This window comes from Furipterus horrens, unplaced genomic scaffold (genome assembly GCF_987537825.1).
Source record: "Furipterus horrens unplaced genomic scaffold, mFurHor1.1.pri manual_scaffold_2, whole genome shotgun sequence".
Classification (NCBI taxonomy): Eukaryota; Metazoa; Chordata; class Mammalia; order Chiroptera; family Furipteridae; genus Furipterus; species Furipterus horrens.
This window is the reverse complement of record NW_028327172.1, coordinates 187,876,935-187,899,588: the sequence shown is the minus strand read 5'-3', so window position 1 is coordinate 187,899,588 and position 22,654 is coordinate 187,876,935. Positions and strand designations below refer to the sequence as shown.

The window sequence follows — 22,654 nt, the reverse complement described above, 5'->3', positions numbered from 1 at the left end:
ACATTGCCCTTCCTATTTCCTGCCTTATAGATTAAGATCTCTAAGCATTCTGGGTGGATACTTTTATTTTTACTTCACCTTTTGCCTTAGTTATGCTTCTATGTAAAAACTTTTTTTTTTTTAAGTTTTAGTGAGACATTTAAAGATTTTTGAAAAAATAGTTTCCAATTGTCAAGTATCACCTTGTTTTCCACATTTATTACAAATGTAACAGTGCAAGGACTGTTCCTCTTCGCTCTCTTCAGTGCTATCCAGCACTTTGAACACAGCTTCTCAAGGTGACAAGGGAAGGATGGGATGCGATGGGAGAAAGGGAGGAGTCCAGGTGAGGGATGAAGGAGAAAAGGGTGACAACCATAGCAGCATACAACTCAAATATGACTGACTCCTTGAGTGAAAGATGTGCGTGTTTTGTGATGAGGGTTAGTGAAACAGAAAGATGAGGAGGAAGGTAGCAAACAGACTGTGACAGACTTAGGAGAGAGACTGTCTTCTTTTCCCATTATAAGGGGGATCAGGAAGGAGAGAAGACAGCCTGCAGTGGATGGACCAACCGAAAGGGAAAGAGATGGTTCCCCAGGGTCATAGTGGAGGTGCTGCTCAGAGAAGCGAGCAACAGCTGTGCATTCACACAATGCTCCCCAGCACAGGGGACAGCAGGACAGTCCCTAGAGCAGACAGAACCCTGAAGAAAGGCCTTGTGTCTTCCTTGGCTTTCTACCCACCTGGCCTCTGCTACTGATGATGGAGCCTGTGCTTCTTTTCTCTGGGTTCATGAGGAAAAATAAAGCTCTCACTCAACAGGTGTCTAAGTCAGAGATTTTGAGTCAGAAACCCACTCAAACAAACTCGATTGCAGCGTCTACTGTGTGAGGCTATGGTCTACAATCTCTCAGATCCAGGAGTTGAAGTCCAATTACCTCCTGAAAACCATTGGAGAGAGCTCAATACACCACACTCTCCATTTTTCCTGGTCTTGCTTACAGTGGGGGTAGCCTCTGTTGTGAAGGTCACCTGATCCTTCTGTTCCAGAGCCCAGCACCTCCACTTACAGCCTGTGTGTCCTGGGGCAGATTCTTAAGCTGTAGAAACTGATTGATTGCCATTAGCTCAATTTTCCACCTAACCCCAATTAGCTATGGATACCACAGGCAGGGTCACTTAGTCCAAACATGGGTCCTGCTGGGGCCCTCAGCTGTTCAGGCACCCCCAAACATGTCCACCTAAGCGAGGAGAGGGCGTTAATGATAGAAGGATCTGTATTTTTTCTCTTCTGTAAGTAATATTTGATCTCTGGGGAAAAAGGAGTTGACAGCTATAAGACACCACCCAAGTCAAAGAAGGTTAGCTCATATATTACAGAACTAAAAATTTCAATTAAAGGACACCTCATCTTTCTTATAAATATATAACTTTATATATTATATATATTTACAATATGTACAGCATACAAATATTTTGTAATGTAATACTATTGGCAGTCTTGAAAAACAGATGTTTACAAAACAAAAGATGAGTACTTATCCGATGTGGTTCTTGGTTCCTCCAGAACCCACATTCTAGACAATGCCCCAGGCCCAGATTTCTGCAGAAGTTAAAGGGAAGAGACAGGTTACTGGAACATGGCTCTCATGCCCTTGCCCTTCCTAAACACTCTGGCCTTCCACTGGCACCAGCTAGCATGATCCCATGGGCACCCCTCCAATGGCAAAGCCTGGGGCCTGGGCATGGCACCTATGGTGGGCGCCCAAGCCCTGTGGAATGGGTGAGACTGCTTTTAATCAGCATCTCTAAGGCAGCATCTCCATAATCTGGGAAATTCAGTCATGGAGCTAAGGGTAATCTAAAAGCAGATGCTTTTAGGTTGTTTTTTACTTTATAAGTAAAACCATCTACACATCCAAGTACTGAATAAATTAAAAATTAGCCACGAAGTGCCATTTCTTCCTTGTGCTTTGGAAGCTGGAAGCCACTGATCACAACGCTTCTCATCTTCCGAAAGTGTCTTCACTCTCAATTAGCTCGTCTATTGTGCGCAGCAAATCTTCAAAGGAAGGCCTTCCCTCTGGTTTCTACAATTAAAAATCAAAGAGAAACTGTGGGTTCCAGAGTCCATTCCAAAACTAATTTCTCAAACTCAGATAACAGTACCCTAGAGCAAGGTACTCGTTGCTTTGGAGCTGGAACATGTAGGCATCTTCAAAAGGGTCTAACCTATCCTGTGTATGTTGTCGCTAGGCTAGCTTTCTACCATACTGCTGTTCTGTCCTCATTCAAGAACCTGATAGGCTCCTTACTGCCTGAAAAATCAAGTGCTGCTAATATGCACTGCCCATCCCCCACCTCCTTGCTACCTAACTTCATTTCCCAGAAAAACGCTCACATGGGCTCTCTGATCAATCAAACCAATCTCCACCCTCATATACACACACCGAGTTCATGGCTGCCTTCTTGCCTTTGCTCATGCTGTACTCTCTACCCCTCATACTGCTTCCTGGCCAGAAGGCTTCTGCCCATCCTAGTCATTGCTCTTTGGAGGTTTATAGTGAATGACTGAGAGCATGGGCTTTGGAATCCAGACAGGACTCTGGTTCTCTGTAGCTAAGCAGGCTTGGATAAGCATCAACTTCATAAGTCTTGGCATTCTCATCCACAGTAAAAGTAATAGCACCTCGGAGGGTTATTTTGAGAACTAAATCTAAAGCATTTAGTACAGTGTCTAGCACACAATACATGGGAGTTAATGTTATTGTTTTTAATAATTATTATCTTTCAAAAGTCATTGTGGTGTTTAATCTCTTCTATAAGGTGACATTTGAATACAAGAGGAAGGAACTCTTTCCAAAGAATGTGAGTAAAAAGACATGAGAAAGCTGAGGTTTGGAGAAAGAAATCCTCTCTATTTCAACCATATAAGATGCCCATTGAAGGAAGAGCCACTTTCCCAGGTTTATTCCTTGAATCCCTAATTCAGGCAACTGGAAAGGTGCCCATTTGGTAGTGGGGCAATTTGAATTCATTATCTTAATTATTAGCATTTTCCACTTCTTCACATTCTTATTCCCAGTATTTAGAAGTGCATTGAGAGAGTTGGCTTCCTACATAGAGCTTGAAATCATGTAACACATACACCAACTCACTAGGCTATAAAGACTACATGTTATTAAGCTACCAAGCCCAGATCCATAAATGTTTTAGAGTTTCAAAAAAAAAAACAAACCCCAAAATTCTATACCTCCTGCCAACATCTCAGCATCACTTCGTAGACATATTTGGATGACAGCTTAGGTCGGTAGAGTCGGTGGCCATGAGTAACCATGGTTACCACTTCATAGTTGGTGTTCTTCTCAAAGGGCATTCTGCCTTCAGTGAATACTTCCCACATTAAAACACCTGGAAAAGAGTAAGGATGACCAAATGATGAATCCACTTCCTCCTTCAGAGCAAAGCTGAGTGAAAATGGGCCACGGATCTTACCAAATGACCAGACATCTGATTTGCTGCTAAAGCGGCTGTAATTAAACACCTCCGGTGGACACCACTTCACAGGAAATTTAGCACCGGAAGAACTTGTGTATTGATCATCCAGAACATACCTAGAGTAAGACACATCACAGGCTTACACCTCTGAGTTACAATCTGCATTTTGTACACGTTCTTTAATTTTTTCCCCTTTGAATCAAAAACACAGTTGACTAAAGTCCAACAAGCATCCTGTTGAAGCTAAATGTTTGCCTCGGTGGCCACGCCTAGTGATTTCCACCTCAGCTTTATTTAAGCATTTGAAATGGATATATTGTAACATTAGTATCTGTACTTTTGTTTTTGTTTGTTTTTCTTTTTTAATAAGCAATAGAGGCAGAATACAATAAAATAGATTGCAAGGTTTTTTTGTAAGCTATGCTGTTACCAAGTTTTACCCAAAGGCCCACATGTGAAACATCTAAAGCAAAGCTGCACTAAAGGAAGTGGTGAGAAGTGTTTGGAGACACACGTGCTTTTAGCCTCCACGATTCCACAGAGCACAACTTAAAACTACAGTGAACAAAAAAAGAAAATTGCAAAACGACATATGTCAATGGTGGAGTATATATTTATAAACCACAACACTACTCCTACACGCATGCATACACATGCAGACACTCAAAACAGTATTAGACCATTTTCTTATGGGAGCATACTTATGATATCCTTCTGGAAGAATACATAAAAGCTGATAACAATGGCTATGTCTTGGGAGAATCCTTGATTGGAGTGGTACATATGATAACTTCAGCCCTTTCTATGATGTGTTCCATATGTATTTACGAGAGGAATGTGATTGTGTATTAAATGAACATACAAAGTTAACAAGTTCCCTGAAAAAATATTCAAATAATCGCACAAACCTCCTTTGCTGTATAGACAAAGATGGTGACATGCCACCACGGCCTGGGCCAACTTGTTTGTCAATCAGGGGAATCTTAATTTAATGTATAAGGCATATTTCAAAGGAGCTGATATAAAAGCACAGATTTCATGAAAGCCAAACATATAAAAATTGAACATGTAAAATTGCAGGCCTGCCTGCCAGATACAGGCCATCTTTATGTCAAGCAAACAAAGAGCACTGACCATCAGCAGTTCTGGCCCCCTTTCTGAGAATAGCACAGCTTTCTAACTTCCCTGGGTCCTGAGTTTCCTTAGGAGCTGAACTTGACCTGAGTTACCTGGTCCTTGCTTCCCTTTATTAATGCTCTTTGTGCTGGCAAGGGGCCAGCCACCCCAACTCTTCAGATTCCTTGTGCAGGCCAAGCTTCTCTCAGGTTTCAAACTTTTCTACTTGCTGTTTCTTCCACCTGGAATATTTTATCCTCGGGTTTTACCAAACTGGCTACTTTCTGCCGTGTTGGTTTCAGTCAAATACCCCAGTTTCAAAGAGGCCTTGCAGAGAGCCAGATCTAAAATCGCCCCCAGCACCCCTCCCCCGCCAGCTCTCAGCACCCACCCCGCCCCCAGCCCCAAGTTATCTCTAGCTTAGGGGCCAGAGAATGAGTATTTCAGATTGTGCGGGCCAGACAGCCTGGTCACAACCCCTGCGCTCTGCCTTTGTGGTGTGAAAGCAGCTGCAGTCGCCACAGAAGCTCATGAGAGAGGCGTACCCCAGGAATGCCTCATTTATGGACACGGACACTTGAATTTCAGAGAACTTTCATGTGTTACAGTCTTTTAATTTTTTCCCAACCATTTAAAAATGTGAACGCCATTGCTGGTTTGCAGGCTGTACATAAAGAGACAGGTCAGATTTGGCCCCAAGAATGTGTTTCACTGGCCCCTGCTCAGTCACACCACTCTGTGTCTTCCCCTCTTTGCCTGTCTCGGGTCCTGTGTTCCACCCTCCTCTGGAATATGAGCTGCAGGTGGGCAGGGCCTCTCCACTATGGTTCAGTCTAGCATTGAGCCTAGAACGTAGTAGGCGCCCCATTTCTTCTAGGTGGATGTATGGATGAATGAACAGACAGAGGGACAAACTAAAGAAGGACAAACTAAAGAGAGTCAAATTAAACTTACAAAAATTAAGCAAATGAAACACCACTGATTTGGGTATTCTAAGAACTTGACCCCTTGAACAGATTTCTGTGAAAACAAAAGATTCTAGAACTCTAATCCACACACCAGGGAGAAAAGAATGAAGTGTGTTTAACAGACTATACCACCACCTAGTGGAGAGAATTATTAACAACAATTCACACAGTATTTACTTGTTTATTTTAATGAATTTATTTGTTTCAGAACAGCTAGTTAACAAGATTGCCTTTCTGCTTCGTTAGTGAAGATTATTTCCATTTTTATTCATTCTACAGGCTAAGGTGAATATCACATAATAAAGCATTAAACAATCAGAACTTCTCAATAATTGGTGTACTTGAGAAAAAGCCAAAGCTAACTAACAGTAATAATCTAAAAACAAAGAAACAAAGTAAGCAAACAACTAGAACAGAAACAGAATCATAGATATGGAGATCATTTGGATGGTATTCAGCCGGGAGGGGGGAGGGGAAGAATGGGGAAGTGGTGCAGAGATTAAGAAGCATAACTGGTAGGAACAAAATAGGGGAAGTTAAGAATAGCATAGAAAATGGAGAAGCCAGAGACCTTACATATATGACCCATGGACATGAACTAAGGGGGAGAGGGGGATTCTAGAGGAAAAGGGGTACTGGGTGGAGGGAGGCCAAGGGAGAAAAATTGAGATAACTGTAATAGCATAATCAATAAAATATACTTAAACAATAAAATAAAATAACTGATAGAAAATATTCACATATACTCAGACTTACCTGGCCATTCCAAAATCAGATACTTTCACTACTCCTGCCTCATTTACTAGACAATTTCTGGCAGCCTGGAAAATAACATTATAATGATATATTAATTACAAAGTTCCACAATAAAAGTAGGAAAACATAATTTCTGTTTATATTAAATTAGGTTTGTCCCAGTCAACATCTGCAGAGGGTGGAAATGTCTCTTTAAGAATGGTTTGTACAGCTACCGAAATGTCTCCAACATTAAAGCAGGCCCCCAAACTCCATGGGTTTGAACTGCATGGGTCCACTTACACATGATTTTTTTTTTCAATAAATATATACAGTACTATAAGTGTATTTTATCTTCCTTATGTTTTTCCTAATAATATTTTTACTAGTTTATTTTATTGTAAGAATACAGTATATAATACATAAAACATAAAATATTTGCTAATTGACTGTGTATTTTATTGGTAAGGCTTCCAGTCAACAGAAGGCAATGGCTAGCTAAGATCTGAGGCAGTCAAAACTTATACACAGGTTTTGCACTGTGTGGGGGCTGGGTCCCCTAGCCTCCATGTTGTCCAGGGCTCAATTATATACACAAGCATAAACCTAGGCTCTTCTGCCTCACTACAGAATGGAGAAAAAATATTTGCAAACCAAATATCTGATAATAGGTTCATATACAAAATATGTAAGGAACTCATACAACTCAATAGCAAAAAAAAAAAAAAAATTCTATTTAAGCTTGAGATTTGCTAACAGAATAAAACTGAGCACTCACCACCACACAAAGAGGTAACTGTGTAGGAAAGTGAGTAGACCTTTAAATATGTGGATACTAAACAACACATTTTTCAACAACCAGTGGGTCAAAAAAAGAAATCAAAAGGGAAATAAAAAATTATCTCAAAACGAATGAAAATACAACATACCACATTTTGTGCAATGAAACAAAAGCAGTTCCGAGGAAAGTTCCACATAACAAATACATGTATTAAAAAATTAGGAAGATCTAAAATAAACAACCTAACTTTACACTTCAAGGAATTAGAAAGAGGAACAAATTAGGCCCAAAGTTAGCAGAAGGAAGGAAATAATAAAAATCAGAGCAGAAATAAATGAACCAGAGACCAGAAAAATTACAGAAAGGACCAGTATTAAAAGCTGGTTATTTGAAAAGATAAACAAAACTGACAAACATTTAGCTGAGGAAAAAAAAGACAAATAAAATTAGAAGTAAAAGAGGAAACAATTTAACTGATACTACAGAAAAACAAAGATTGTAAGAGACTACTATGAACAATTAAATGCCAACAAATTACATAGCCTAGAAAAAATGAACACATTTCTAGAAACACACAACCCCCGCCAAGAGTGAATCAGGAGGAAATATGAACAAGCCAATAGTGAGTCAGGAGAGAGTCAGTAATCAAAAAACTCCAAACACAGAAAACTCCAGGGCCAGGTGGCTTCACTGGTAAATTCTTCCAAACATTTAAAGAAGAATTAATACCAATTCTCCTCAAACTCTTCTAAAATATTGAGGAAAGGAGAATACTTCCAAATTCATTTTAAAGCCAGCATTATCTTGATACAAACACCAGATAAGGATATAACAAGAAAACCATAGACCAAATCCCTGATCAATACAGATGCAAAAATTCTCAACAAAATACTTGCAAACAAAGTTCAAGAACATATTAAGAGGATTATACACCATGATCAAGTGGGGTTTATGGCTGGGAGACAAGGATGGTTCAACATATGCAAACCAGCAAGTATAATTCATCACATCAATGTAGGATAAAAATCACATGATCAACTCAGTAGGCACAGAAAAAGCGTTCAACAAAATACAACATCTTTTTATGATAAAAAACCTTAACAGATTGATTATAGAAGGAACATACCCCAACATCATAAAGGCCATATATGGCAAACCCACGGCTCACATTATAATCAATGGAGAAAAACTGAAACAGTTTTTTCTGAGATCAGGTACAAGACAAGGCTAACTACTCTTACCACTCCTAGTCCACATAGACTAGAAGACCTAGCTAAGAGCAATTAGGAAAGATAAAGAAATAAAAGGTATCTGAATTGGGAAGGAATAATTAAAAGTGTTGCTATTTGCTGACAATATGATCTTACATACAGAAAATCCCAGAGTCAATAAAAAAACTGTTGGAATTAATCAGCGAAGTGGCAGGAGTGGCATTCATTTACACTAATGATAAAGCATCAGAAAAAAAGAAAGAAAGAAAACTATGCCAGTCACAATAGCATCAAAACCAAAAAATACTTACAAATAAATTTAAGGAAGTGAAAGATCTGTACAATAAATAATACAAGACTTTGCTGAGAGGAATCAAAGAAGACACAAACACGTGAAAAGACATCCTATATTCACAGATCAGAAGAACAAATACTGTTGAAATGGCCATACCATCCAAAGCCATCTATAAATTCAACACAATCCCCATCAAAATATCACAGGCATTCTTCACAGAAATAGAAAAACAATCATAAATGTGTGTGGAACCACAGAGGACCCTGAATAGCCAAAGCAATCCTAAAAAAAAAAAGAACAAAGCTGGAGGTATCACACTTACTGATTTCAACCTACACTATACAAGGCATAGTAATAAATACAGTGTGGGACTGGCATAGAAATAGACCAATGGAACAGATGAGAGAACCCAGAATTAAATCCTAGCATTTATAGTCAACTAATACTCCACAAAGAAGCCAAGAACACTCAACAAGGGAAGAATCTATTCAACAAATGACATTCGGAAAACTGGAGAAACATGCAGAACAGAGAAACTGAACCCCTATCTCACACTACTTACAAAAATTAACTTGAAATGGATCAAAGGTTCAAACATAAGACCTGATACCATAAACTCCTAGAAGAAAATGTAGAGAAGAAACTCATTGATATTGGTCTTGGCAATGATTTTTCGGACATACACCAGAAGTGCCAACAACAAAAGTAAAAATCAGCAAATTGGACTACATCAAACTCAAGACATTTTGCATGGCAAAGGAAATAATCAACAAAAGGGAGCAGCAACCCACGTGATGAGAAAAAAACATTTCACAAACCATGTATCAGATAAGGGATTAATATCCAAAATACACAAAGAACTAATACAACAAAAATCAACAACATGGACAGAAAACTAAGTAAATATTTTTCCAAAGACATCAAAGAGGCCAACAGGAAGAAGGAAAGATGTTCAATATCCACTAATCATCAGGGAAATGCAAATCAAAACCACAATGAGCTATCTCCTTATACCTGTGAAAATGGCTATCATCAGGAAGACAAAGGACAACAGGTGGCGGCAAGGATGTGGTAACATGGAAACCCTTATGTATGTAAATTAATGGGAATTTAAATGAGTCCAACCACTATGGAAAACAATATGGAGGGTTCTTAAACAATTAAAAATAGATTCACTACGTGAAAGGAAATGAAAACAGGATTTTGATGAGACACATGCACAGCCATTATTTACTGCAGCATTACCTGTAATAGCCAAGATAGGGAAACAACCCAAATGCTCACCAATGGATGAATAGATTAAAAAGATGTGGTACATATATACACACAATGAATATTATTCAGCCATGAGAAAGAAAGATATTCTGCTATTTGTGACCATATGAATGGACCTTTGCCATATAACACAGAGAAAAGTATGGTATGATATCACTTACAAGTGGAATCTAAAGAGTCAAAACTTAAAAAAAAGAAGAAGAAGAAGCCAGGGAATAAAATGGTGATTACAGGGGATGGGGGACTCATGGTTCTACCAAACATGCTCAAAACAGACATAATTGGGAGGAATAAGCAGAGAAGAAAAAAGGTAAGAAAATAATTGGGGAGAGAAGGGAAAGGAGTAAGAGAGAAGAAAATTAAGAAGTGTCTCCATCACAATAATTTAGAACCATTAATAGAATATTTACTTTTACTGGTATTTTCAGGGATTAATATGGGGTTTCCATCTTTTCCCAGTGATTTGAGAAATAAAGAAAATAAAACAAGGATTTCTGTTACATAGCTTCTGCTGAATAGTGTGTGAGGTGGAAAAGAGTTTAGGGGTTAGATCAAAAATTAGTCAAGCTTAACTTCCTCATTTATTACCATAAGCAAGTCATTTCATGCCTCTAAAGCTAATTTGCTTGTTTACAAAATAATGCTGGTCAGAAACACTGTCATGACTAGCTATTTTATGAGATTCTTACGGAGATCAAAGAGTCTATGCATGATAACTTGCTGGGACATATTACCTATGCAATTATGTATTACTTATACAACTGCCTACGTAATTGTGTATTAGATTTTTTTAAAGATTTTATTTATTTATTTTTAGAGGGGGGAAGGGAGGGAGAAAGAGAGGGAGAGAAACATCTATGTGCGAGAAATACATTGATCAGTTGCTGCTCACACGCCCCCAACTGGGGACCTGGCCTGCAACCCAGGCATGTGCCCTGCCTGGGAATTGAACCAGCAACCTGTCAGTTCACAGGTGGGCACTCATTCCACTGAGCCACACCAGCCAGGGCTGTATTAGATTTTTAAAAAATCTTTCTGTTAAAATTATGGTAAAAGTCAAACTTACCAAGTTTAAATATAAAAGTGAAATTTTGTTCAGCACACAAATTGCGTATTAACATATCATTGCTCATTTGCTGGCCCACTGTTACAAAGGAATTTGGCCAATGAATGGGAATCCAGGTCGTTTATAATTTACCAGATCTCTGTGGATGAAGCTGTTTCTCTCCAGGTACTCCATCCCTTCACACACATCTTGACACATGCTCAGCAGCACATCTCTAGTAAAATGACCTTGTCTCTGTCGGAGGAAATTCAGAAGGCAGCCCTTTTCCATGAACTCGGTAACAATGTAAATTGGTTTCTGCTGGGTACATACACCGTAAAGCTGTACTAACTTCGGGTGTGTCAGTTTCCTGGGAGGGAAGTCATGCACACACACAGTTACTACAGAAAAAGAAACCATCAGAGGCTAATGCTAGTGAGGGGCCACTTCTTAATGCAGAAAGGGGAACCGGAAAGAACATAGTAACTTACATCATCACTTTAGCTTCTTCTATAAAATCTTCCTCACACATTGCACCTTCCCGAATCGCTTTGATGGCGACTTTGTACTGGGCTCGCCACTTGCCAAGCCTCACCACTCCAAAGAGTCCACTCCCCAGTTCCCTCATAAAGGTCAGCTCTGAAGGGTTGATCTCCCATTTTTCTGTGAGACAGAGGGAGGAAGTGATAATGTTTAAGAAGAACTCAGCACAAATCAGTGGGAAACAAAGAACTATAAACCATGCCAATCTCACAGTTACGGGATAATACAATGACTGGTGAAACAGAGCAAATTGGCAACCTGCCTCTAAACTGCAAATGGTGGCTTTTCACCCTCTGGGGAGGATGTACCCCTTTCTATGCTGTCACAATACAAGCAAAGTGAACTATGAAGGCAAGAAGATGCTGCATAACAGGCTAATATAATAACAGAGCTTGAAAGTTAAAGGTACGTTTTTAAAGATTCCTCCTTTACCACTCTTTCCCTTCAATTTTTGTTGTTATTGTTTTGTTTCCAACTCCAGCGAGTTGGAAATCATGTAACCCGCTGCGTAAACGGTTTTTGCCAGAAGCAACAAAGTCAATCAAGTTGAATGCCTTCTCCATTACCACCATCCTTACTTTCCTGTGAGGAACCAAGAAAGCCAGTGAGAACCAGGAAAGGCTTTGATTCATTTTGGATGTCACACAGTCATTCTTGTTTTTTACTGACAGAGGGTTTTCTGCTGAATTATAATTTGATAAAAACAGAAAACCTAGAGTTACTACAGCTATACGTACAATCATCTAAAAACAAACACTTAGAAAAAGTAGAAAAACAGTTCCACTCTGTGGAATTCTACACATCTAAATTAGCCTTGTGATAATGGGTTCCTTTCAAAGGAAATTCGCCAATGCAACTACCAAATGAGTTACCATAGCTGAATCCTGCAGTGGTTGGTGCAGTCTTCCCCTTTGCACTAACTGGGTACCGCAGCCTTGTGACAAGTCCTAGAAATTAAAGAAAGTACTGCAGTCAAGTTCATTCTTCATCATTCCACATGGTGAAGTGTAGAACCAGAAACTCACCTGCAGTCCATTCATTTATTCACTTAGTGCTTATCCTCTGTGTGCACATACAGCACTGGCTGTATGCTGGCAAAGAATGAAAAGAGAAGAGGGCAAGAGGGAGGAAGACGATACTACAGTTTCATATTTTTACAGAGCATATAAATTTAAATATATATGTACTTTTATTCATTCAATAAATGTTTTCTTTAAATAACAGTGTTTATCAGGCACCATGCTAGCATATTCTCTTCTTAAACATTTTAAAGGATGTTTCTAACAGTTTTATCGATTATTATTTCATGTTCTTTTCTAATATGTGATCTGAACTATGAGAGGGAGCTGCAGTAATTAATAAAAATGGATTCACCTAACATAACAATATTAGGAATCTTAGCATAAAAATCAGGCTCTAAAATAGCAACAACTGGGAATACCGACTACTGGAAATCAGTGAGGAACATTAAATCCTTTCATCTAAATTGCTATAACACCAAATAAGAAGAAATGGCAAGTATCTCACCTACAAACACCCATAGCACATTGTATTTTCTCTATTACAGCATATCTTATCCTAACTTAACACTCTCATATACTTCTCTGTCTTCCCTGCCAGATGGTAGGATCTGGAAGAGACAGAATCAATGACTATGTAGTCCGCCACAGTCTCCCTAGATCTTAGACAGTCCTGGCATACACTAGGCACTTCATACATGTTTGTCAAATGAGTGAACTGAGATAATGGTGAAAGAAATAGTGGAATGTAAATAATGAAAAAGAAAATAATAGAATAAGAGCTAAGGAAGAGTCCTTTGGGGGAATAAATTGATAGTGCATTAAATCCTCATATGTTAAACATAAAATTGCCATATGACCCAGCAAATCCTTTTCTAGGTAAGTACCAAAGAGAAATGAAAGATATTTCCATGCCAAAACTTGTACACAAATATTCATAGCAGCATTATTCATAATTGCCAAAATGGGGAAACAACCCAAATGTCCATCAACTGAAGAATGACAGCAAAATGCATAACGAAGTCCACACAACAATTTATTATTCATCAAATCAGGAATGGAGTATTTATACAGGTTACAATGTAGACTAACATCAAAAACATTGTGTTAAGTCGAAAAAAAGCGAGTCACAACAAAGCACACACTGTATGATCCCATGTGTATGAAATGTCTAGAAAAGGCAAATCTATAGAGACACAAAGCAGATTAGTGGCTGCCTGGGGCTGGACTGTGAAGGAGTACAAGACTTCTTTTTGGGAGGATGAATGCATTCTTAGATTATGGTGAAGGCTGGCACAACCCTGTAAATATATTAATGACCGCTGAATTACACACTTTTAAATGGGTAAACTCTATGCTGTATACATTATATCTCAGTAACTGTCATTATCTGAGAAAAGTGAACGGTCACAAATAGCAACAGACTTTGCAAAAGATGCCTTTGATAAAATTTCAAGAGTTAATTTTCCATAAATTGGCTTCGACACTTGGCTCACTTATACTGTTGAAGTCAAAGACTAGAAATCTTTCCTATCTTATCCCATGGAGCCTCAATGGGCACAAATGTGGTTTCTGTTTTGTTTTGGGGGTTTGGCTTGTTTGCACTCTGGTGGTAAGTGTCGCAGAGTTTCAGGAAGATGGAAACCTTGTCTTGGACATGGTTACTCTCATCTTAGGAAGCCTACAGTCTAAGCCCAAACCCCGGGCTCGTCTGGCAGCTTCATGACAACTCTTACACAGACATAGCTTAGATTTTAGTTTATTACTGTTAAAGGGAAAAAAGTATTCAATAACACTTTTAAAGATGGTAAGGCAGGTTTCATTCAGGACCACTGTGACAAGTATAAGCACCACTGTGATGGGATTTCACAGTGGGGAAGAGAGACCAGACTCAACCCCGAATACACCATGGGCAAGTGGGAATTTATAGCCAAGGAACAGGGTTGGAGGTCAGTGGATGGAAAATCACTAAGAGAAACATCAGAGGTAAGAGAAGTGGGCAGTTTTGGCTAAACCAATCTAATAAGGTTCTTGCTGAAGACAAGCCAGGGTGACCAGACATCACTTGGGAGATGGTGGATGATGAAGAACATGACCAGATTCTGAGGGTGATCAGACATCAGATACTGAGGGTAAAGGGCTTCTGGTTACACTGACTTAGCAGGGCTTCTGCTACAACTGGGTTTTACAACGAAGTGCACAGGGGGACTGAGGGTCAGGAGCCTGACTGCAGTTTGGTCAAGCAAAGAATCTTTGCCAGTAGCAACAACAGAAACCACAGAAATGTGACACCTACCATATACAATAAGAATAACTCTTGTCCTAAGGTCCAGACAGAGCTTTTCATGAGACTTGATATTATTTCTGATTTTTCTTTGTATCTAGCACTTCCTTAATATGCAATGATTCTAAATCAACCATATTCTACAGCTAACTACAAAATATAACTGCTCAAGGGAGAACTCATCACAATGTGTCTGATCATTTTAATCACTACCTTATATTTGAAATAGGTTTGAAGAGCTCACTTACCTGCTGCATTGTGCTTATGATATTCAACAATCTCAGGAATTGAACCAAATGGGTGCTTTTCTGCCAGATAATACTTCTTGGGGGAGGCTGTGGTTTGCTTTATATGATAATGCCTGAAGCCTGATGAACCTTCTCTGTAACAAAAGTCAAAATGTGTCAGAACCAAGTTGCAACAATGTAACTTCACTCTGACATGTTTTCTACCAGTCACCACAGGGTTTTCATGTATGACCCCTTCCATTTGCTGCACACATTTTATTTTTCCCCATGTTCATCTTAGCTTTGCCTTTCACATTAAAAGGCAGGCATTTCTAAAGTGATCACTGATAACATTCTTGGTCCCTTGCCTGAGAAGGTGAAAGAGAACATTTACCAACTGCATCCACCAATAGTTAAAAGTCTTACCATAGCTATTAGCTGGCTACTGCTTTAGTCCCTGCTGTTGGTGTGAACCTGCAAATATTTAGAGGACTCACACTCTAAAAGCCAATCAACTAGACTTATTAAAAACACATAAAATCTATTTTGGATATCTTTCTAGAACACAGATCGTCTGGAGTCATCTCTTGCTAAAAATCCTTTAAAGAGGACTCTTGCTGCTCTTAAAATGAAACTCAGACTCCTTGACATTGACTTAACATAACCTCCACTTGTATTTCTGGGCTTCTCTCTCCTGTCTCCACCCCGCCCCTCCCATTCTGCAATCCCGCTGCAATACACTGTTGTCAGTTCCTGGAACTCACTGTCTGACCCTCACTTTGGGGCCCAGGCAGTTTCCTGGGTCTGAAACATTCTTTCCGCTCCCTCCAAATTTGCCCGCCTCACCCCTCTTGTCTCCACTTGAATGTCACTAGACAACATTAACGACTAACTCAGAGGTGCCTGGGCTATGTACCCCACTACCCTCCCCAACACACACACATTGCCCTCCTAGCATAGCACTTGCTCATAGACTATCATAACTCACTGTTTGCCTTCTTGAACACCCCACTAAGCTGTTGGAGGGCAGGGTCTGTCTGCTTTGCTATCTGTAGTGCTTAACCCAGTGCACAGTAATTATTTGTTCAACATTGCTAACATTTCTATAGCCGTTCTCAACAAATATATATGTAGAAAACTATGAGGAAAATTACTGAAATATGAATATAAAAACTAGTGTAAACTATAAAACTCAAGTTCAGGTTTTCTTTTTTAATGGTGAAATGCAGCATTTTTTTTTTTTAAATTAGGAATCTATACAAACTATATAGCAACTTCATACAAAAACTATAAACTTAAAAAGAGAGAGAGATTACTTACCCTCCAAACTTTGTATAAAGGGAGACTGTGTACATGCCTGGTTGACTGGAATCCCTTACCATAAAACCACCTTCTTTATCCTAAAAACCAAGTTGACAAAATTGTTTCAACTCACTCACAAATATCAACGCCATGGAGAAGACTCAAGAGCCCAATCTTAAGACTTTCTGATTATTATCCTTTACCTAGAGAATCCACTTTAGAGAAGCACAAGTTAGCAGTTGAGTTCATTCAATGACTCCCCACCTGACATTCCTGGGCCATGGGATTAAAGAAAACATGCTCACAACGCCCCACCCCCACTCACAAATATTCTCACACCCATGGTATGAGACATTTCAACAAGATCATCTCTCAGGGCCCTTTCAGAGCTAGCAGACAAGATTTCGCAACTCCTTTAAGTCCTGGACATGGGAGAAAACAGATGCTGAAAATGTATTTCTTAATTATTGGGTTTCACTTCGTACATTTTCAGTATTTGCTATAAGCTTGGATCCTAACCCAATATCATCTTCTATCCAAATAGCATTTTTCCTGTAATATATCTCAGTGCTCTTTACAAGAATGTTTTTCCAACCCTTAATTCTCCTGGAAATCAATGTTGAATATCATTCTTTACAAAAGGAAAGATGAAGGCACATATAATTACTAGGTTCATTACAATTAACATGTGCTGAAACCAAACCCATGAAGCAAATATACTTACTTCACTTCTGAGTAGTTGCTCTGCTTTGCTTCTATTCATATTTCTGCAATACCATCTGAATAGAAAAAGATACATTTAAGACCTTAGGTTTCTCAAATTATTTTTATTCTTTTTAGAATTAACAAGATAATAGTTCTCATTAATAACAAGTACAATAAATAAGAACACAACATCACTCATAATCTCAGTAATACAGACAACTACTAGTAACATTTAATGTATATATATACAGACATTTTCTTCCAATACTTTTAGGAAGACACATGTATGCCAATATTTCTACATTTTATTAAAGTAGGATCAAAATATACTTGCTGTATTCATAACCTGAATTCCTCATATAATTGCATGATTGACATCTTTGCAAAGCAATATAGTTCTATGTACCTAGTATGGATGTGCCATCACTTATTTAAGCTATTCTTCCTTATTTAACATAAAAATTATTTTCAATTTTTCACTATTATAATAAGGTAAGAATCAATTTTACTCCACAGACTCAAACATGCAGGAAATGTCACTTTACGTTATTGTCTTTAATCCAGTTAAATCTTTTCCCAAGCCCCCATCTCACCAATAGGCAGTAGATTTTACATCAGTCCATTATGGAGGATACCCCACTGAATTTCAGGAAGAGTCAAAAGAAGCAGAACAAAACAGAAGAGCAAACAGACCTACTAGGTCTTCCTAACTCACTGGTTCTAGCATAGCTCCAAGCCCTGGAGGTCACCAGAAGCTCTACTATAGGAATCCCACATGGCCAAGCAGTGGAACATGCCCTTACCCATGAGGTCCTGCCACCACTCTGTGCCACAACCCCAAGCGCCTGCTGATCTGCGTCCCTTATGAACCCTTGGGAAATCTTTCCTAAGGAAAGATGGATACTGCCATCACCACCTCATCCTCAGAGTTGTTCCACTCTCCCTGCTTCCCCAGCCCAGACTCTCCATGACATGACTGTTGACCCTCCCACCCCGGAAGGCAAAAATCCAAGTATAACTTCTGATTGCCCCCAAATTTAACTACTAAGAGCCTACTGCTGATCAGAAGCCTTACGGATAACATAAACAGTCAATTTACACATATTTTGTATATCATACACTGTATTCCTACAATAAAGTAAGGTAGAGGGGAAAAATGTTATCTAGAAAGTCATAAGGAAGAAAAAATATATTTACAGAATTTACTGGGGGGAAAAAATCCATGTATAAGTGGACCTGTACAGTTCAAACCTATGTTGTTCAAGGGCCTAATGTATAGGCAACTAGGTTAAAGGTCATAAACTTATATTGTTTTCTTTGGCCTTCAGTCTTAAACTTTATTTATATATTTATGTTTTTGTTTGCTTGTTTTAGATGCCCTTTAGTGGTCAGAGAACCCTCTACCAAGGTCATATTTCCTGAGGTTCCCAATGTTATGAAATCAGCTTGGCCCCTCTGGACATCGAAATCTTACGCCACTGATTCAGCCTTTTATAACAGAACCAGCACCTGTTTTGGGCCCAGCAAGCACCCTGAGAAAGCAAACACAAAGGCCTTCCCTGATGGAGGAAGGGAAAAACACAAAGAAGAAAATACAATACAAGATCTTTTTTGGTCTGGATTCTTTTATGCAGTTGTAGACGTCAAACACAAATTATAATCTCAATGACTGTTATTTCATCTGGAGCCTGAGGTTATCAACCAGGCCTCAGAATTGAGGGCCTTAAGATCTCACTGCAGTAGACCCCACTTTATGAACTGAGCTGAAGTTCAACAAAATTGCAGTTCTGATCAATCAATTCTGAATGCAATTAAGAAATATAATAAATGAGAGCAGAATGGATTCTGTCCCTAAAGTTTTCCCATTGGTATAAGAAATACTAATCAGAACGCCAAAAGCAGTCAGAAAAATTAACTAAAAAAAGGTAACTGGAGCTCTCATTATGCATTATAAATCAGCAAAAATTTAAATTCCCTTCATTAGTAACAGAAGATCCAACCCCACATCTTCACAGTGAGCATAGCAATGGAGGGCCTGTCTCACATGCAAGAGATCAGTAAAGCTAAAGTGTGGCTCTCAAGAGGAACTCAGATATAAGACACTCAGAGAAAGAAAGAGGGTCTTTCCTTGCTTAGCATCTTCAAGCTCCTGGGAAGGGATCAAAGAACTAGGAAAGAAAAGGAACCAACTGCACAAAGGACAGGTTCTTTGCAATACTGCTCTGAGGGGTTATGTTTATGGCATTTGCAGACTCCCCAGAAAGGCCATTTTCCCTCCTCAGGATATAAATGCAGACCTTTAAGGACATGATGAAGAAGGAAAGGAGGAAGGAGTGATGATCAAATAAACAGATGAATCAACTAGTGGCAAGTATTTCCTAACAATTCTTTGTGGCTTCTCTCCCTCTTCTAAGAAACGTATCATCAGGCAATAGAGGATCTGCTACACACACACACACACACGCGCGCGCGCGCGCGGGAAATGCAAAGAGCCCTCTTGGTGAGCAGAGAGTGCTGCCACACAGATGCCAAGCCATGTACAGCTCTCAAAGCCAGTCACAGAAATGCTCCTCTTAGAGGGTAGTTAGCTCCCTTGGATGAAGGAACTATACAGCCAGAAATAATGCCCAGGACTTGTAAGTAATTTGTCATTCCATTATTAGATATCAAAACCCCAAGGTGAATGAGGTTTATGGATTCGCTAGTCACTTCAAAACGCTCCAGAAGAACAGGACTTGCTAGCGGTGGTCTCAGTCCTTTCTGTGAAGGTAGGATCCTGGCCAAGCTCCTTGGACAGAGTGGGTTGGGTAAATCATAAAAAAACAAAAACAAGAGCAAACAAACAAACAAAAAAAAAGGTATAAATGAAGAAAAGATAGAAACCAACCAACCAACCAGCTATGAATCTTTGTTAGTTCTCTCGTTTGGCCCTTACCACCTCTGCCACCAACTCAAAGCCTCATCCCAGGCTTTCTCCTGTTTAAGGCCCTTTCATTTCTGTCATCTCTTTCATTTAGTATCTTTCCATCAAGAACATCTTGTTGACCATCACGATGAACCCACTTTCTTTCCTGCAGCAGTTCCTCTGATCATTTCCTCCCCAAATTGTTCCCTGGCTGTGGAGGTCAGAACTAGGGTACTGAGAAGCCCAACTAGGGTGCTGACAGGCCCAGAAGCCTCGGGTCTGGCAATCCCGAGTCCAGCCCAGAGCAGGGGGCATTGCCTGGGCTCCGAGGCCCAAACGAACAGCAGGAGAACTCTTGATTCAACAGCTGGAAAAAGGCTTTTTAACCTTGGGGACATTTAAGATGTGTTACAGGATAGATGATAGCAAAAAATAACAGAAACCACAGAGTGGAAACAGGGCAGGAGGAGAAGGGGAACTCCGGCTGGCACACTAAGAACAGTTTCCCCTTTCTCATCCAGCTGCACATGGCCCAGTGCCATGTGGAAGCCCTGACCTCTGAGCATGAAGGCCGAGGGGACTCCCACACCGAAGACCATACATAGCAAGTTTACTTAGTCACACACAAGAGGAGGAGAGTCCCTCCAAAGGAAGAAAATTTCCAAACTAATTATCCAAGAACTCATGGCAGTGAATCATAAATGTCCTAAAATCCTTCTTTGTAATTCCATGAGTCATAAGGGAGTTCTCACATTTAGATTAAGGATTATCTGGTTTCCAAGCATACCTCTCCCTAAATTATCACTTAGTTCGCTGATGACTTAAAAAAAATTTTTTTAATTTATTTTTAGAAAGAGGGGAAGGGAAGGAGAAAGAGAGGAAGAGAAACATTGATGTGCCAGAGATACATCAATCAGTTGCCTCTCACATGCCTGTAGCCCAGGCATGTGCCCTAACTGGGAATTGAACCGGCAACCTTTCACTTTGCAGGCCAGCTCTGAGCCACACCAACCAGGGCAGTTCTCAGATCTCTTTAAAGTCAGGTCCAAGTTTTCACCTTTCAGCATCTTCCCTAATTCTATGAATTGGGCTATATTTTCCAAAAAATATCATTTAAGAACAGAAACATTATTTTATTTACATATTTTTATACCCTCACCTACTTATAAACAACCTTGAGGGATAATACCACTAAGTGCTATAACTTTTGAACCTATTCATCCTTTTCTAGATTTTTAAGGTATATTCATTTTATAAGAAGCAACATAGACAGAGGAAACAGCTATCCATTGTCATCACTGGTGGTGGTGGTGATATTTCTGAAGAAGTAAATGGAACAATTAGTATACCTCCTCAGAACGACCACAAAAGAGTATTAGGTATATATGAGCCTCTCATTGAAACCTGGCCACATGCAGTTAGTTAGTAAGCCCATTGCTTTCTCTGGAAAGCAATTTGACAGCATGCATTAGGAGTCTTAGCAAGTTCATAACTAGCCTTTAGCCCGGTACTAGATTTTTAGAGATCTAGCTTAAGACAATAAGCAGGAAGAGGGTTATTCTAGTTATTTTTACATACAAAGATGCCTACACAACATAATGCCACTCAAACAAGAAAATGATCATATAAATTATTGCACATCCATGTGCCACATGCCTGGTTGTACCCCCTAAGGCCTAGCACCATACCTGGCACATGCAAAGATCTAAGGAAATATTTGATGAATTTATGACTGCATGAAATATAATTCAGTTATAAAGGTGTTTCTGAAGAATATTTAATGGCATGAGGAAATAGACTTATGTTGACAAAGATCAATTCTACTTTATTTGTGAGTAATTTTTCTTATTAACTTTGTAATATTTTCAAATAATTTTAAAATACTAACCACATATTATTATACTTAGAAAAAAATAATCAAACACATTTTTTAGAGGCCATTCTGGGAAACTACATGCTGATTTCTTGACTAAATGAACAATGATTGGTATTTCAAAACAAGCTGAGCTGTGATTTGTTTAAAATTCAATTGTATTGTTTGTATAAATCCATTTACACAATAGTACCTTCAGGTAAAGTGTATTATAGAAACTAGTTCTCTCAACATCTTTTACAGACCAGACAGCTGAATTAAGTCTATGTTAGTACCACCTTCTAAAGATAATGAAAAATATCCATTAATCTCCAAAATTCCTTACATAATTAGAAAAATGAAAACATTTTCTGGTTCTCCACATTCATAAAATACACATTTACTTACTCATATTGATCTAAGTTGTTTGATTTCTTTCCTGTTACATAATTACTTGGGATATATCCTTCACTCCTAGAAATAAGAAAAAAATACTTTAGGTAAACTAAAAGTATCTTACTGAGAGGTTACTAAAAGAAAAATTATTGCCTTCTTGAAATAATGAAAGGATAATATTGCCTAAAGCTTATAAGAAAGACTAGTTGACCACCAATAATTCAATATATCTACAGCATTTGATGCATTACAAAGTACCTCCTCATTTTATTCTCACGAAAATTCTGAAGTAGGCAGGTATTATTATACCCACTTTCTGGTGGGGAATCCAAGGCTTAGAAAGATTAGGAGACTTTCTCAAGGCCCTGAAGCTAGCCAGCAACAGGACCAGCATTTGATGTCTTCTCTGGACATGCGACTAGGTTCAGAACCCTTTCTGCTATTCCATGATGCTTCTCTTGAATTCTGAATTTCTTGGGATGTTTTTAAAAAATGATTACTTAAGAAAAGCTGAA

At 39.0% G+C, this 22,654-nt stretch overlaps 1 protein-coding gene across 3 annotated transcripts in view; it reads right to left on the bottom strand.

Moving 5' to 3' along the window:
• Window positions 1-1,394: 1,394 nt before the first annotated feature.
• TEC (tec protein tyrosine kinase) overlaps window positions 1,395-22,654 on the bottom strand; it is a 107,410-nt gene continuing 86,150 nt past the window's right edge. For 2 of the 3 annotated variants that reach the window (XM_090266910.1, XM_090266909.1), the window contains 11 exons: window positions 22,152-22,217; window positions 17,006-17,060; window positions 16,300-16,379; window positions 15,001-15,134; window positions 12,322-12,396; window positions 11,398-11,569; window positions 11,060-11,276; window positions 6,321-6,385; window positions 3,478-3,596; window positions 3,236-3,393; window positions 1,395-2,072 (listed from right to left, as the gene is read on the bottom strand). In XM_090266910.1, coding sequence (XP_090123036.1) covers window positions 1,989-2,072; window positions 3,236-3,393; window positions 3,478-3,596; window positions 6,321-6,385; window positions 11,060-11,276; window positions 11,398-11,569; window positions 12,322-12,396; window positions 15,001-15,134; window positions 16,300-16,379; window positions 17,006-17,060; window positions 22,152-22,217 — 1,225 coding nt within the window. In that variant the 3' untranslated portion in view covers window positions 1,395-1,988. The remainder of the gene's footprint in view (window positions 2,073-3,235; window positions 3,394-3,477; window positions 3,597-6,320; window positions 6,386-11,059; window positions 11,277-11,397; window positions 11,570-12,321; window positions 12,397-15,000; window positions 15,135-16,299; window positions 16,380-17,005; window positions 17,061-22,151; window positions 22,218-22,654) is intronic. The other variant, XM_090266908.1, reaches the window with a different exon arrangement.